The following is an 18,415-nucleotide window of genomic DNA, read 5'->3' on the forward strand; positions in this document are numbered from 1 at the left end:
GATTCACATCATTATAAGAGAATCTAGTTCCGTAGAGACCTAACACTGCAAATCAGTAAATATTGTCTGTCTGCAAAATTTTCAAAGCTTTCATCCTCACGTCCTAAGAGCTGCAATCAGAAGGCTATCAAAAAAGAAAAAAGGCATTTTTTTTCCCATTTAATTTCATGTCATACACACTGTAGTCTTACACTAGAGTAGTCCAGCCCTTGTATCTGACCATTTTCTAATATATTTCTAACTCTGGGGATGAACCAGTGGACCAGTGTTGTGTCGACACACAGCAGGCAACTTGTAAATTGTACATTTAGGCTCTTTGTCACTAGCAGCCTGTTGCAAAGATGCATAAATTGTTTGCATTTCTTTAGCTGATTCCATGAGAAATACAAAAGATAACACAGTTTGACAGCCGTAAAATTATATCTTTGACCAATTAAGTGATTTCCAAAGAGCTAGTAACTGAGAACTCCGTTATATCCATATCTCACCATGGTGTGCAGTTTCCTTAAAAGAAATGAGAAAACTGGACAAATGGAGGACAAATGAAAAAGTGGCAGGCCTAAAGTAATAACAATCTAAAGCAAACTGACAGTATCTGAACCTTATGTCCTTAAGAAACAAGACAGAAGCCTGACACAGCACCTGACTGATGCATCTGGGGAGTGAAACGGTGAGTTATCAGCACATCAGCATTCACGAGTAGTGACATACAGAGGCATTTAGAGCAAACTGCAACCCTGAGCACAGGATGAATGAGTGGCGTTACAGAAAAAGTCATTTCAAACCTGTACTGTTTCCTGGTGTCGTATCGCCCTGCGTTCGTCTCTCGTATTTTAGTGGCCAGAACTCGCACGATGTTCACAAACAAAATAAAGTTGAGCTGGAACAGAAGAAAAGCAAAGACTCTTCATATTTTGACATGCTGAAACTGTATCATATACATAAAATAAATGAAACCTTTTACAGTGGTGATTAATTCTGATCAGGACACAAAGACTTGACGGCTGTGTGGGCTGGACGTGCAGAACGTCAGCCAGAATCACGATTTGATTCGCTGTCTTTCGGTACACTGCACGAGTGTGTTTCTAATAATCCTTGTTCACCTGTACACTTGTTACAGAACTTGATTTTGTATATCATAAGGTACGGTGTGGAAGCAGGTCTATTAATCATAGCAAAATACCTTTAGAGGCTTACTAACTTCTCCTTTGGAACTTTTGTCATTTCCTCTACGAGACTTTAATGAGACTTGAGCAAAGTAATTTAAAACATGCAAATTGAGGCTTATGTTTTATGCCACCAATGACTTAGTAATACTTTCAGTCTGACACTATGCACCACCTGAATGAGCCTGAATAAGCTTCAGAATCCATATAAAACACTTTGAGACCAGCATCGCTGCACACGTAGACATAATCCAGACATTAAACAGTGAGCCAAAGCACTTTACTTAAACCCACACCTCCTGTGAGTTCATACATTTTACAGTGTTTGTGTTCACTCTTTATCTTCTGCATATTTCCTTTTTAGTATCATAAACACATTACACAGACAAACTGATACAAATGTGACTGTGCTAATTGTAATTGTTGAACATGTGCCAAGGTTTAACCCAGAAAATGAGACCATGTGATGAATTTCAGCTCTAAAACAACAAACAGCCATATTATCACATTTCCAGAAACAGTCAGAGCTTGCAAAGAAAAGCGTCTGGACTTCTTTAAGTTACTTGAAGACGTTTCACCTTTCATCCGAGAAGGTGGAGGGAACTCAAAACTGGATTAGAAGAGCCACCTCCACAGGACAAGACTCAGCAGTCCATCTGCATCTTAAGGTCAAAGGTCACTCTTTCGAGGATGCCAATGTTCACATTTTGGACAGAGAGGACAGATGGTTGTAAAGAGGAGTGAAAGAAGCCATCTATGTCCACTGTGAGCGACCATCTTTGAACAGAGGCGGGGGTTTACGACACCAACTCTCTGCCATCTATAATCCAGTTTTGAGATCCCTTCCCAGACGCCTTAACGCCCACTCACATCCTGGGCCATCTGACCTCAGGAATTCGCATGATAAGGTGGGGCCAGGTTTCACAATGAGCTCACCTGAAACCCTGGCTGATTGGGACCCACGCCCAGTTTCCCACCTTGGCTCAGGCGATTAGAGGATCATCAGGGGTCCTTTGTCCCTCTGTGGGGGGAAACTCCCACTAGGTTTATATCTGGGACTCCCCCCCAATTTGACCTTAGAACTGAAGAAGCTTCTCGGATGAGAGGTGAAACGTCTTCAAGCAACTTAAAGAAGTCCAGACGCTTTTCTTTGCAAGCTCCTTTGACTACGATGACCTGGATGACTGAGAACCTTCACAGACATTTCCAGAAATACTGATTATTGACTGTGCTAACTATGAATGCTATCATCTGTGCACTATAAGCAATGAAAAACACTGAGATGAGATGTCTCTTCTCTTTGTGCTGGGTGTCCTTTTTACACCAACTGTATGCAATCTACTATAACTGCCTGTGTGTGTCTGTAAGCATACTCGTTTACTTATAAACTTACCAAAAAACATAAAAAAATAATGTTGTATATCAATTATGTGTCCAACATTTTCAGTAAATAATTAGCTGACTGTATCATTGCAAGCTGTGTAAATATGAGGCTGCATTTTAACAGCACAGTAGTCCTGCAGACACTAGACTCATTTTCTGTTCTGCCAGTTCAGATATGAACGTTTGTGTTTAGCAGCTCATTAAACAGAGGAATTAAGAAATTAAACGTTTTTGTTGTAACCAGAGAAAAAGCATAGTTGAAATTAGAGACCATTTTGTTATGCAGTCGTAGTGTTCAAAAGTAACCCAGTGTCGAACAAGCACAGATCTGTAAAATTTTGTAACTATAGTTTCCACTGACATAACCAGCAGGTACTATAATAATCAAATCTGTGTGCAGACAGACAGACAATACTCAAAATCCCCAAAGTACCAAACATTGTTGGCTGAGCTGTTAGTAACAATCAGACTTTTACCATTACCATGATGGAGAGGAGGACACCGCCACGGCCCTTCTGAGGGTGTTCGACTCTGACACTGACAACGAGGATTTCTTTGGTTTTGAAAGTGACAACGAAGGAGAGAAGCGGAGAGTGGATGACGAAGCCATCCTGAGCCTGTTCGTATCCGACATTGGAGAAGAGGACTTTGGTGGTTTTAGTGCGCAGGAAGAAGAGAAAGATGGTGAATGACTGACTTTTCTTCTTGTTAAAGCTGTGTCACTGCACCTGAGCCTAAAAGGTAGTCCGAATCTATTTTTCTGGTGTGCTGTAGGTTACTGTTATGTACTACATGTGTAAATATGTACCTATAACTTGTTTTTCAAAATATTAATAAAAGGGGTGTGTCTCCAAACAGCCATCTCTTTCCTGACAATTCCCTTTGTGCATATTCTCTTACATATGATAAGTCAACATTGAAACACCTGCGGCTTTTAGTCAGGTGCGGCTAATGTATGTACAAAACAGGATTTTCCCCTGATTTTAGCTTGTGCGGCTAATATTCAGGTGCGCTTTGTAGTCCGGGAAATACGGTAATCACTTAACAATGTAGCAACATGGCCTCAACTCTGTAAACACACAATGGACATTTCATTAGGTACACCTGTGCAGCCAACTGCTAACACAAACATCCAATCACATGGAAGCTGGCAACAGTGATTCAAAAAAAAAAAAAAAAAAAAAAAAATATCAATCATTACAACCAGTTTGCAGAAGAGCATCTCTGAACCTTGAAGCAGATGGTCTGCAGCAGCAGACCACACCAGGTGTCAGCTGAGAACAGGAAACTGAAGCTACAGTTCATGTGGATCACCCTAAGTGGACAACAGAAGATTGAACAAACACTTCCAGGTCTGATGAGTTTCTGTTCCTGCTGTGTCATTCAGAAGGCAGTGTCAGAACGTGAAAGCGTAGATTTATCCTGCTCTGTATCAGCCATTCAGGCTGCAGGTGGCCTGAATATTCTGAGGAATGTTTCCAGCACTTTGCTGAATCTGTGCCACAAAGAATTAGGGAAAGAAAAGTTGGTCCAACAAATGTACACACATTAAGTCTTCATTCAGTAATTTTCTATAACCAGCAGTGAATTTGTCCTGATGAAACAACGCTGCCTCTGATTAGAGTCTGTAGGTGAGTTTACCAGTGGGAGCCTGGTGTAAACTCACAGCACGCACAGACAGACACAACTCGGAAGATGTCTTTGAACAAACGTGCAGTTTTAAGTAGCTTGTTCATTAATTCAGAGGTTTTGCATAAGTGCCACTCACAGAAAAACACTGCATGAATAGACTCACTCTTCTTTTTGTTAAATTGTGATGTTAAAGCAAGTTTGATATTAAAAAGCCCTCAGTCCAGAGGAGTGATATTCCACGAAATTGATATTCAGTTTTCTATTGGAGAACTATAATCCTGTCATGAATCGCTGTGCGGCAGGCAGGAGTTGGACCCAAAATGCAGGACTCACAGACTCAGGGAGGTGAACTCAAAACTCAGCTTTATTTGCTGGCAGGGAAAAAACATACAAACTAATCTAAACTGGGAACTTAGAAAACTCACAGAGAGACACAGGTAGATCCACACAGCATGAGGGACGACGCGACACTGACTCAGAGAAACACAGGGTTTAAATACACTGGGAAGTAACGAGGGGAATGAGACAGAGAAGGAGGGCACAGCTGGGAGAAATCAGGACTGACGAGACAAGCAAAGCAGGACGCATTCACATGAGACACGGACCATCAAAGTAAAACAGGAAGGATCACACAGAGACGCGAACTTGACACAGTGGAGACAGCAACTAAGAAATACAGAGACATAAACCATAAGGCAGAGGACTCTAAGAACCAAAATACACAGGGAAATACTCAGCTGGGAACACAAGAGACTAGACTAGAGAGAGTAACAAAAAACCAACCATGAGAACATAATGCACAATGCAGAGTGACCGAAAACAAGAAACTCAAACATGCAAAGACACACAATTACACAGAACAGAGGGGACACAGAGAGACATGAAGGGCAAGGGATCAAAACTAGAAGCCATAGAATAAATCACACACAAGTACAATAATACAAAAATCACAAAGAACTAAAAACGCTGGGTCAGGAGACCCAGGACCCAGACAAATCCAAAAGTAATTCCAAGTATTTACTACTAAATATTGAATACAGGGTGCGTGTATTACCTGCACATGTAGTTTATGTGAAACATGGAGCACTACATCATTACCAGTGTGAGACGGGGAAAGTTGGAGCCTTTTTAATGATTTGTAGACCTTGGCCTTCTCAGTGCCTTTATAAAAATATCACAGCTCTGATTATCTATGCAGGTTTTTCTTTTTAGAAACACGGAGAGTTCATTAAAACCGTCCTGAGGTCATTTTCTCTTGGGGTTAATTGTGCTCAGATGTATCTGCCTGAGATTCTTATGCCCTGAGAAATTCATGCACACACACACCTACGTGCGCATGTGCCGCATAGTTTTATCTCCTGTGGAATCTATTATTTGTACATCAGCGGTATCATCGTTGTAAGAAGTTTCCTATTCGGTGATCTAAATTTGAGGGATGGTCAGCCCGTTCTCATCAGTGCATCGGTTAGAAAAACGACCCAACGTTGCTTTTTCTCTCTACAGCATTTTAAAGGACACGAGGAACCAGAGGATACCAAGAACACCTGTTCTTCATCCGAACAAACAGTCTGTACAGCAGTCAGTTTCACGCACGAGTATTTAAAGGAACAAACACAACCTGATTTCACTGGATTGTAGGATGAGCATGTAACAAATGTGGGGCTGTTCTCATCCAGTGATTTATTCATTTATCAGTGACCAAAATATTTCCCCCCTTTATTTTAATTTAGCATTTTAGCCCCTGGTAAGGTCTTTAGTGTACAGTGTAAACTAGCTCGCTGCACGCTGGCCTTACATGTAACCCCAGAAAACTTTCTCACTGCAGTGTTTTGAGCTTTTCATAGCCTTACATCACAATCATAACCCACCACATGTTAAAATAATGAAAAGGGGATTGTGTTACTTTGATGTCCAAATATAGAAACTATTTGTCACAGTCGTGGGTCTGTGGCCCAGTGTGTTGAGTAGTTTATTATTTATTTGTTGCATTATTGCTGTCTGTGTTTTGGTCCCCTTGCCCCTCGTGTTACTCTGTGCTCCCTCTGTTTCTGTGTCATCCCTGCCTGTGTGTTCCCTCTGTTCTAGGTTAGTCAGGTCTCTGCATCTGTGCCTTTGCATGTGTGTTGAGTTTCCTGTCTTATTGTGAAGGTCCGTGTCTTATGTCAGTGTATTCAGTTTGCATCCTCCCTGTCTCGTCATGTCGATTAGCTTCAGCCACGTCTCCCTCCTGTGTGCAGTTTCCTCATTTCCCTATGTGTATTTATAGTGTTTGTTCTCTTGTACTCGTCACTGGTCCGTCTGTGTTACCTCCCTGTGTTATTCTGTCTCACCCTAGCATTATCCTGAACATCATCCCGCGAGTCATGCTTTCAGGTTTCTTTAGTTAGTTCCTCCCAGTTTGGTTATTTCTCAGTTCCTGTCCTCACCACCTCTGTGTCACTCTGTATTTCAGAACTTATATTCAGAACTCTGCTGCTCGAGTCCTCACTAAGACCAAAAAAGTGGACCACATCAGTCCAGCTCTGAGGTCTTTACACTGGCTGCCTGTCCGTCAGAGGATAGACTTTAAAGTTCTGATGCTGGTCTATAAAGCTCTGAATGGTTTAGGACCAAAATACATCAGTGACCTCCTGACCCAGTATGAACCATCCAGATCCCTCAGGTCATCTGGATCCGGTCTTTTATCAGTTCCCAGAGTCAGAACCAGACACGGAGAAGCTGCATTCAGCTTTTATGCTCCTTATATCTGGAACAAACTCCCAGAAAGCCTCAGATCAGCTGAAACACTCAGTTTATTTAAATCCAGGTTGAAGACTCACCTGTTCTCAGCTGCATTTGAATAAAGCACCAAATCCACACTTTAAGCTCAAATTTCAAAACTAACATTTTAACTACTGATTTTATCTGTTTTGATTTTATATACTGTTTTGTTTGTTTGTTAATTTGTTTGTTTGTTTGCTTGTTTTAATCAATTTTAAATCTTGTTTTTGTTTCTAATGTCTCTGTAAAGCACTTTGAATCACCTTGTTGTTGAATTGTGCTATACAAATAAACTTGCCTTGCCTATTTTCACCCCATGTCAATAAAGATCACTCTTCTCATCTAAGTCATTGCCTGCATCTTTGGGTCCTTCTCTTACTCCACACGGCTTGTCTTGTTAGCCGTGATACTATTACAGAAGTTCAGAATTACACAAAAGGGGATTGATGCAAGGAACACCTAAAACCTTAGTTAAGCTTTGTATTTAACCTCTCAGGAAACAGATGTAGCTGTCCATTTGTTTTGACTTCTTTTAAAATTGCTCAGTAGATGCACATTTACACAGGCTGGTTATGGGGTGCTGGCACAGATGCGCTCAGTCAGACGGAACAACTTTCACATTTGTTCACAAGAGCCAGCTCACTGTAATCCACTAGAAAACAAAGGAATCTGCTTTTGGAATGACCTACAGCATAGAGACAGTGTGGAATAACAAGTTTAAACTCCTTCACCTCTATCCATTACATCCAAACAGTACCCACTGTTAGGGTAATCACATGAGACACGCTATTCCTCTTACAGATAATTCTTTTGGGAGAGAGAGAAGAATAATTGCTATTTCTTACCAAGGAGGACAAAGACGACTCAACCTATTGACCAGAAGCACAGTGAGCCAGCTCTCAAGTCTTTTTTTAGCACCCTTGACTTTTCCTTTGAGATAACGGGAATACACCGAGGTCTTGTACTGCCTCCCAAATTAGATAATAAGCTTCCAGGATGGCCTTGAGGCCCTGAGGAAACACCAGGTAGGAGGCATAGGAGCAAAGATTTAAGATCACCCACAGAGTCAGAAAGGTTTGTGTATGACCTCTGGAGACCTGTCCATGAAGAAATGCTTCATGGCCGCATGGAAGAGAACGGAAAATCCTTTCCTATTTCCTTCAGTAGTGCATTTTTTATATTTTATAAATAAGACCAGAATTCTTTTTATGTGTCATGATGATTGATCAGTCATTGAATGTGTGTGTGTGTGTGTGTGTGTGTGTGTGTGTGTGTGTGTGTGTGTGTGTGTGTGTGTGTCCCCACATAATTCTTATAATTATGCCACAAGTAAATATTACAAAAGTGGCAACTTTCATGACTCAATCATAGTTTGAGACAGTTTATTAGCAACATCAAAAATTAAAATAAAACAAATTTTCTGTTTTGTTTTGGGGTTTTTTGTTTTGTTTGTTTGTTTTGCTTCCTCTCGTGGGTACGGCTGAGCTGAAGCAGTTCAGAGGAAAATAAATAAGTAAATCAAACTTCCTGCTGAGCGCTGCGCTGCGTTGCAGCTACCAGGTGCACCTGTTTGAGGTTATTGCTGCCAGGCACCACTTACTAAATCCAAGGATTTACTTATTTTCCCCCCAGCACACGTTTTCTTTTACATGTTCAACAAAAACTGAAAATATTCTATTTACACGTTGCTAATTTAATTTAACATTCTGACCATTATTATCTTAACTGGCTCATTACGCCTAACCAGGCTTTTACCTGCTGTAACAATTTGCCATGCTGATAAATCATAATGACTCCAAATTATATAATGTGTCTCTGCTGGGATAATAACAATAACAATTGCTTAATAATTAGAATTAGATGGAAGATATTTTATTTATTATTCTATTTAAAATAAATAAATAAATAAATAAATATTGGAATTACAAAAACGGCCCACATACTCTATTCTTCTTTGTTTCACAGAGAGCAGCCCACCAGCCCACGGATACTTCACCACCTCCAACCCATCGACTTACACCAGCCCTCAGGACCACCACTTGTAAGTATAATGAATCGATACTCAGCTGCTGTACAACTAATGCTGAGCTATTTTAAAAGCAAGTGAAAGATTTGTCACCAGCGAGCCCCCGCTGTGAGGATACCCCGACAGATTCAGACCACAATGGAGTGCTGTCAGCGCTTCATGATGGATTTCTAACTCAATCTGATTGTATGAGCAGATTCCGCCTGCTTTAATTACAGTAAACCCTTGTTTTTCTTCTAGTTGAGGTTAATAAATACCTGGCAGCAATTTAAGGAAATATGGCACACACGAGCCAGGCATCGGTGCTTGGATGTCTCTCCTGGCTGCAGCCCATTAAGTGTAACCTGGCACGTATTTGTGAGAAAAATGTAGACTAAGCATCTGATCTCACTGGCAGTGTTTTAACTTTGTGCTGGCAGAGTCTGCTTTCTATACAGATCCTATGGCAATCACCACTGACAGCCTGACAAGTCGCTGAGCACAAAAACGCCCCGAGCACGCACAGAGTGAGGTCACAGGTGCCGACCGGGCAAAAAAAAGAGCTGTCTGTGGACACAGATAAGAAGAAGCTTCTTCCAGGTGCTCCCTCATTCATCAGAGGTTAGCTTCGCTTGTGGTTCTGCATACTCGATTCAGCAGATTCTTGCGCCGGATGACCTTCCTGTTGCAATCCCAGAGGAATTTATGTCTCCTCCTGGTCTCAAACCTTCAAGTGTTCAGCGATTGTGCAAACCACTGCATCACGGAGCCACACTGTCTGTGGACAAAGGTCCTCAACCTTATCCCACACAGTGACTCATTCTTCTCTGTGCCTCACTGAAACTCACTAGCTCTGCATGTAACTAAAATGATAAACAGACTGCCTGATATGGTGTTTTTTGTAGTCTGAGGACTCAAAGCTTTTTGCACTGCAGGCCACATTCACACACTCATTTACACAAATTTCACTCGATTATTTTTAAAAGTTTCTGACCTATCACAAACAATCCTGTATTTGTGATGGGGGCAATTTGGGATTCAGGGTCTTTGACATGCAGAGTGGACCAGTCAGGGACTGAAAATGAGTGTTGGTTTTGGATATTAGCAGACAGTTTAGTTTGAATAATGCTCTGATCAGACGAAAACTAAAGAAGCCACCCTCACTATGCGTCACATTTTTTTGATCGGTAGTACCTGCTGTTACAGGTGCATCGCCTAAAGTAATTATTTAAAATGCACAAGTCACCCTTTGCTCATTTTTACACCTAGTTATTTGCTTTCTGTTCCAGTTTCGATGTGCCGATGAGCTTATTGTGTGACAACTTTAATCAAAGGAGAACGACAGGATTGCAACAACTCAGTGTGCAGCGTGATCTGGATAATTGCTGCTCTTCCTTTGTGTTATTTTGCCTCTTCGTGCTCCCCATTGTTTTGGTTAGCCTTGTGGTTTAGCTGCTTGACTTGTCGTCTTTGTGCCTGCATCGTTAAGTCAACCGAGTTGTTTGTTTGTTTGTTTGGTGTACAATTCCCAGGAGGCTTTGGTATCTTTTCCTAATTCTTCCTTTAACTCTTTCATTCCTGCATCATAATTGATATGTAAGTTTTTCAGGCTTGTGCATATTTTTTTACCCCTGAATAAACCTAAATAGATCACCAAACATTTTAAGTGATATAATAAAAATTAAAGTTCATAAAAAATATTTAATATTTAATTCATGATCAGAAGGTTCAGTAAACATTTTCAAAAATGTGAATATTTTGGTAATTTTTTTCATGGTTCAGGCATTAAAAGGTTAAAAGCAGGACGTGTCATGATCCTGGGCTCCAGCGTTTTCTGGGACTCTGTTTTCTGTTTGATAGTTTCCGCTTAACTTTGTTGCACTTTTCAGTTTAGTTATAACCTTTGCTTTGGTTAAGTTTGTATTCTGATTTTGTGTTCATCATTTTCTCTGTTATTCTCAGGTTTTTCCGGCTCTTCTATGTTCCCCACGTCTAGTATCTGTTTCCATCATATTTTCTGTTGTTAGGCAGTTTTGTCTTTGTTTACATCGTTCTGTCAATTTCATGTGTTTTAGTCTCAGTCGGGTTATTTTTGTGATAGTCTCTTCAGTTCAGTTTGCTTCCCTCGTGCTCGTTAACTGATTCGGTTCACCTGAGCCTTGTTGTCCTCAGCTGTGTCGCTTTCCCTGATTATCTCATGTCTATTTAAGTCCTCAGTTTCTCTCTGTTCTTTATCATGTCGTTGCCCCTCCCTCCTCAATTGTGCCCAGTTTGTTCTGTTATGAAATAAGTTCTAGTTTTTTGTTTCGGTCGCGTTTCTTGTTGTTTTCTATTTTGTTTCCCGGGCTGCAACAATAAAGCTGTTTAAGTTCTGTTTAGCCCGTCTGACAAGCCCTCTCTCTGCCTACCACACAAACAGCACACAACATTGCATGCACTTTACTACATCGCATTCATATGGTATAAAGGTAGTAAATGGCTTTTCCAGCCTGAGACCAATTTTCTGTGAACAACTGGTAAAAGAACAAATCCTTCTGAGTGAACTCTATTTAAATTCCATAGGTGGTGTTTGGCTTCCCGACACATGAGGGGAATAAGTGTGGAAATTGTAAGCAAAAACAAGTTAGCATTGTCCAAATGAAAGAGGATTGCTGTACACCTTCAGCCTGTTTTCCAGCTGTGGTTGGTGAGCGTGCCTGTGTGCTCCTTCAGATTTATTCCTTAGATTCAACATGTTTCAGATCCAACATATCTCCCATCAGCCACCACCGCTCCGTCTGTCCAATAACAAACACGCACCACTAAAAGTTAAGTGCAAGTGCGAAACCACAACATAAACAGTCAGAGTCACAAGTCAGAGCTGCATGATTGTTAAATATGAAGCACAGAGAAGGTGTTAGAGTGAAGGACACGCGGTGGATCCACCAATCAGAAGGTCACAGGTTGAGTTCTTCATGTGCCAGAACGGTGTGTTTGATATTATTCATGTGTGAATGGGTGAAACTGGCTCATGAAAGCACTTCAGTGGTCGATAAAACTCAACTTAAAGTATTGCAATATCACTCTATTTACTGTTTTTCATACTCCGGCACACTGAAGCCTCGAGAGAGAATAAAACGCTGCTTGCAGTTTGTATTTTTAGATTGCTCCCTGCCAAACTTTCAATCAATCTTTATTTATTTCTGATCTGTAAAGGATACTGAGTGCACACTGCCGCTGAACTGGTTACCAGCAAGCTCTTAACGTGAATAGGGAACAGAGATTTTGAAAGATTTAGTTAATATTTATAATATTATTTCTCTTATGTTACAAAACTGCTAATTTTATTGGCTTTAATTGGAGAATTTCATCTTGTAGTAACAGCATCCAAAGCATAAAATCATAACTCACGTTTAATAACTTTAAATAACCAAATATTAGAAATTCAGAGGTTATGAGAGAAAACTCTGCATTTCAGAAGACAGTCATATAGAATGAGCCACCGATGCTTCATCGTGCTCAGCAACAAGTTGTTTGTGTTCATGGAAGGAAACTTCAAACCTTTCAGGTTACAAGCAAGAAATTCAAAAGCCTGAAGTGAAATTATAGAGGACTGCCCCTTTTTACAAAAGTGTATCCTTGTGAATTTTCAAGCTGCATTTATAGGCAGCAACAAATGTAGCACTCTTACCCCAATCGCTGTCAAGATGGGAACCTGGTAGATCCATTTGATGTTCCCAGCGCTCAACTCCCAGCACCTGCAGGTGACACAGATGCAGAGGAAGGAAGAAGATTCTCAGTGAGAGAGGCAGAAGCAAAAGGTGATGGTGTCATTCAGAAAAGCAGACTGAGTAGAGAAGTGGAACTGTGTAGAGAAACTCTGAAATGCTCGAGACTGCAGTGATGGTGTGATGATCCTAGTGTTTCTATTATTTTTTCCTGTGACAATAACTGAATATGAGCTTCTTTTGGGGGTTTTCACATCTTTAAGTTATATTTTCTGGATTTAAGATGGCACTGATTTATTTTCTGTGCCATCTTTGAGTTAATGTAGGAATGAATTTCAATTATTGTTTGTCTTTGTTTCATATAACAGTAGCCTGAGGTCCCTCAGTGCTATTGCATCTGTTCCTCTCTTTAAGTATTCGCATCCTCTATTGTTCCCTGTTTTCTTGTTTCGTGCGTCCTTCAGGTTAGTTTTGGTTTTACTTCCTGTCTCCGTCTTCCCCTGGCTCTTCTAACCTGTTCCGACCTGTCTCTTGTTGTCTAATCAGCCCTTTGTGTATAAATAGTCCTGTCTCCCTTTTGTGCTTTGTCGAAGCATCTGTTTCCCTGTGTGGTGCTCTCAGTGGTCTCCTGTGACTTCTCTTGGTTTCTAGACTTTATTTATGGCCTAAATGCAGGTTTCTGTTATTTAACTCTGCCTCTGGTTTCCTACATTTGGGTCCAAAGCTCTACGCTCAATGCTTTTAGACACACAGAGCAAATAAAAAGGTGTATGAATAAAGTCAGAAACAGGCAGAGGTGTGACCTACTTTAGATACTGCTAAAGAAGAACTAGATATTTTCCATTTAACTTGTTAATACATTTTAAATTCAAAGGAGAATGTTAGTTTTTTCATTTTTGATTATAATTTTTTTAATTTACTGTTTGTTTGTTTGTTAATCTGGGGTTGTTTTTATTATTTTGGGTTTAATTTAATTTCCCAATTCTAGTTTAGGTCATATCACATTATCTAAATATTTTGATTAAGGATTTTAAAATGCCAAAACGTCAGCTTGTATTTCTTGCAGTAGTTTGTGGTGAATATTGTCATGTTGCACAAACCAGGATATTGACCGACTGCCTGCATTTGTTGTTCCCGTTTTGACTTATAATTCCTGTGGTCTCTCATGTTTAACTCTCTAACAACTCTTTTCATTATCCAGATTTTGCCTTGTGTACTTCAAACATTGGCAACGTCTGAAGGTGCTTGATTTGGTATCAAGCACTCCAAATCAAGCATTCTTTGCATATCAAATCCTGTATTTCACTGATTCAAATGTCACCACAATTAAGCAGTGATTACAACGTCCCGCCTCTCTTCTTATTCATTTTGAAGTTTATTTTTTCCAAACTTTTTTGGCAGATGTTTTTATAACCCTGTGAGGTCTTAGTTATCAGTGGAGATGGGCCCAATGCTTACACAGTCTCTGTGGTATCACAATATGTCATTATAGTTTTTATATCATTTTCTTAAAGATGGTTATCCTTCTGACTGGCTATTATCTACATTTTGAACACAGAAGACAGTTTTTACACAGTTTTTACAAAACACAGGGTTAGGGTTAGGTTTTGGAGGGAGGGCTGGAGGACGTCTTACACCTCGCAGGGATAATCTCGTTAGAGTCTGAGTCCTCTCTCTCTTACCTTGCATCTGCCACTGTTGCCCTGACGATCGCCCACACTGCCACAAAAACAGCTGGAACACCTGAAATTAGACATAATGCAAAATGAGATGTTTTGCAAGTGATGTCATATGTGCTGTTTACCTGATTTATTTCCCAGACTGCACTTCACATTGTTTGTCGCTGTATCTCTGACACATCACAATACAGAAGGAGAACCAAGCTGAGGTGATCGTTACAATTTAAAAGCAGCCTGTTTGCTTTATTGACAAAAGTGTAAAACTGTTATTTTAAAATAATATTCAGTCACGACAGAGTGGATCCTGGTGAAAGGTGTTGTATTGGTGTTGTAAAAGGTCACATTACTCAAAGGTCACAAAGTAGGAGAAATAAAACCCGACACGGGCATGTTAGCTAATGCAGGCATCACACACAGAACATGACGTGAATGTAAACATCAGAGTAATCCCACATGCTGGTGACATACAGACACACTTAATTACACATTCATACTTCATGATATAACGCCCTCCAACCCAGCAGCTTTGATTCATGGCGAGTCTCAGAGCAGCACATTCAGCCTCTCCTGTCAGGCGTAATTCTTCTGTCTCTAAAGAGCTTTTGTGTGTTTTCTTATGTGTACACAAACACACATACAGGGACTTCCTAAAGAAACTTCCAACTGCACTGTTACTTTGTTCAAACTGTGTGGGTTGTTATTGATTTCCCTTCCACTCCACAGTTTCTAAACCATTTAAAAACACTTAAATGTACCAGTGTAAAAACAAGAGTAAATGCATTAACTATTCGACTAAGATTTGGTACCTTTGGGGAGTAATATGTTTAAACCTAAAGAGTGGTTTTGTAGATTAAGTTACACCACATTCTCATTCCCAGAGTGTTAAAGTCAGTTGTTTAGTCATAAATCCACAAGGACTCCTTTTGACTTCAGTGACTACAAGGTTTAAAGTTTCATCCTCCCGTGAATCTCTGGAGCACTTTAAGCTCAGCCGCTCCTTAAAATGCTTGCAGAGGGCAATTTTACCACGGCCTTCGACTTGGACAGAGTAAACATCAGCTTCTTTCAAACCTTCAGATGAAGTATCGTGGTGGTTATTGTGCAGCTGGTGCTGAGAACTGGGTCTCCATCTATGGCTTAGTAGTTTTAAACTAGAAGTATGCTTGTTGTTCATTTCAACATTCCCAGGGCAGTCCACCATTTATGTCAACTGGAGTCAAACCGTACCATGGCGAGGTGGCTGAGAGGGAATATTCAGTAACATAACCGGAACCATGGCCAAACTTCACAGTAGTGTTCTTGTGCATCTGAATGGGTGCTACTTCAAAATCACTCCCTTTAACCATGTTTGCAAGTCTGCAGTTTCACTACTGTCCTCAAACTTGTTTCAGTCTTGTATGTTGACTGTCATAGTTGGAGCCTGAGCACTAAAAGTCCAAATGCTCTATTGCACAGGTGTCGAAGTCCAGGCCTCGAGGGCCGGTGTCCTGCAGGTTTTAGATGTGTCCTTGATCTAACACAGCTGATTTAAATGGCTAAATTACCTCCTCAACATGTCTTGAAGTTCTCCAGAGGCCTGGTAATGAACTGATCACTTGATTCAGGTGTGTTGACCCAGGGTGAGATCTAAAACCTGCAGGACACCGGCCCTCGAGGCCTGGAGTTCGACACCCCTGCTCTATTGTATCTGCTCTGTTTACTAATTCGTCAAATGAATTAGCTTTTTGGAGGCCTTAACATGCAACAGCTAAATCACAGAATTTAGCACACACATCAGGTCTGGTAAACATAATTTCCTTAGAGATTAATAAAGTATTCTGATTCCAATTCTGGAAGAAAAAAAATTACATGTTTATTGGTTTGGGGTTTTCAAAATGCCACCTTTGCAGGTTATAAATAAGTATTATGGACACACAGTTTGAGGTACATGAATGAAATTTGGTACATATGTGTAACATGCAAAGATGGACAACAAAGTCTATGGCCTCCCTGACCCAACAGGAAGTCTGCCATATTGAACTGAAAATGGCTTTTTCAAACTCCACGTAGAGATTTTATCGAATAAAACTCATATTCAGTCAGTTTAAACTACAGACTTGGGCAATATTAAACTGCTGAACTTGCATTACACGCACATTGTCTAATCTCGACCCAACTTTTCAGGTATGATAAGGATTTACCCCTGAACATATTTTAATTGTAATACTTAATAGCTGTCATAGTGCCAGGAACAGGACATGCAATGATTTCTGCTCCCAGTTTGACCAAATCCATCTCAAAAGTGGTCAGAATCAACATCAGGTAGTGATGATGCTTCAGTGTGAAACTGTAAGCAAAAAAATAGTGCGCTTGATATACGAGTCTGAAATTTGGCAGCCTTACGTAATACCTCAAAATGTAGAGAAAAATCTCTTGGAGCCATGTCCCAAAGCCAGCAGGAAGTCAGCCATACTGAATTTAAGAATTTACTGATGTGTACTTTAACAAACCCCACCAAAACATTTCGTCAGATCAACATGAACAATGGTGATCTGACAAAGTGCAAACTGAACTACTTGGTGATATTAAACTGCGAAGATTTTGAGTTTTCATGAAAGGTCATGGTGGCATGACAAAGTTCAATTATTCATCACAGGACGCACCTTGTCCAGTCTGTCCCTAACTTCACGTGCTGGATAGGACACGCCTACGTGCTAATATTAGGTCACACAGTAGGTAATAATCATCATTTAATCTACCGTGGCTCAGGGAGTTGGGAATCGCATCTGTCACCGGAAGGTCGCCGGTTCAATCCCCGGGCTCTCTGTCCTGGTCGTTGTGTCCTTGAGCAAGACACTTTACCCTACTTGCCTACTGGTGTTGGCCAGAGGGGCCAATGGCAGCCTTGCTTCTGTCAGCCTGCCCCAGGGCAGCTGTGGCTACAACCGTAGCTTGCCTCCACCAGTGTGTGAATGTGAGAGTGAATGAATAGTGGCATTGTAAAGCGCTTTGGGTGCCTTGAAAAGCGCTATATAAATCCAATCCATTATTATTACGTGAAATTTAAATTGTTTGTTCCACACCTGATCTACATTAGTGTGATATACGGTTAGACAACTGACAAACAGTGGGCACAGAAGGTGTTCAGTAAGTAAGTGACGCAGCACCCAATTAGCTTCCTAAACTGAAAACAGCCACATGTCCGTGTGAGTCTAGTCAACCGCAGCATGCCCGAGATGTAGCTCAGCTCGACCTCAGCACGGGTCGGCTGAAGCTGGCCTGGACGTGTGGCAGGGTGCGAGGGCCCTCTCGTCGCTTTTTGCAGCTTTAATTGGTCATTAAATCTGAGTCTCCATGTATGTCTGATTCTGAATTTTTAGCAAGTTTCAATTAAAGAGTCCAGTTTCCAACCCAGAAAGCAATGAACTGGGTCAGAAATGCAATCAGCAGCATACGTGTCCTGTTTATTCCCACATTCAGAGTTTTCCACTGCGAATTAATCCAAACGCTATCCCCGATGCCTGAGAAAGCACATGTGGGGTAAAAGATTTCAACTCTGGTTTCTGCCATCAACCCACAGTGCTGTCATTCTGCACGCACAAAACGGGGATTTCATTTTTTCTGATGGTTTGCAACTTTTTGCACTTTCACACAGTGAAAAAGGTGTTGAATGATTGCTGTGCTGACACACTAGCAGAGATCCAGTGAACATCGCAGGGGCACCTGTGCAATTTGACAAAATGGGACTTCCAGTGAGCCACTAAAAACAGCCAGACTGGAAGCCATTTGAACATGACCTTAAAGGACCCCTCTGATTCATTAGATAAGCATCAGGGTTCCCAACCCTACCCATAATTCTGGTGCCTAAGCTAACCAGAGTGAATGCTGATGTAAAAAGCCAATGTTGCTTTTCTTCTCAAAACCTTGAGCCACTGCATCAAGGCGCCAACGTCAAATGTGTGACAGAATTTCACTTTTTGATGCTGTGGCGATGATAATATTTTAAATTGCTCCACCAGAGACCATAACTATCTGAGAAGCACAGATACTAGCAAATATTACTCTGAGGCAGGAAAGGAAACAACCCACACTGTCACTGTGTGA

General features: G+C 40.8%; 1 protein-coding gene across 1 annotated transcript in view; it reads right to left on the minus strand.

The window, feature by feature from the left end:
- Positions 1 to 18,415, minus strand: part of pth2ra (parathyroid hormone 2 receptor a) — a 72,843-nt gene that overhangs the window by 20,482 nt on the left and 33,946 nt on the right. Inside the window, exons 8-10 of the mRNA XM_026144345.2 lie at positions 14,336 to 14,396; positions 12,617 to 12,683; positions 786 to 880 (exon numbers count right to left, since the gene is read on the minus strand). Coding sequence (XP_026000130.1) covers positions 786 to 880; positions 12,617 to 12,683; positions 14,336 to 14,396 — 223 coding nt within the window. The remainder of the gene's footprint in view (positions 1 to 785; positions 881 to 12,616; positions 12,684 to 14,335; positions 14,397 to 18,415) is intronic.

Source organism: Astatotilapia calliptera, chromosome 16 (genome assembly GCF_964374335.1).
Source record: "Astatotilapia calliptera chromosome 16, fAstCal68.1, whole genome shotgun sequence".
In the NCBI taxonomy this organism is placed as follows: Eukaryota; Metazoa; Chordata; class Actinopteri; order Cichliformes; family Cichlidae; genus Astatotilapia; species Astatotilapia calliptera.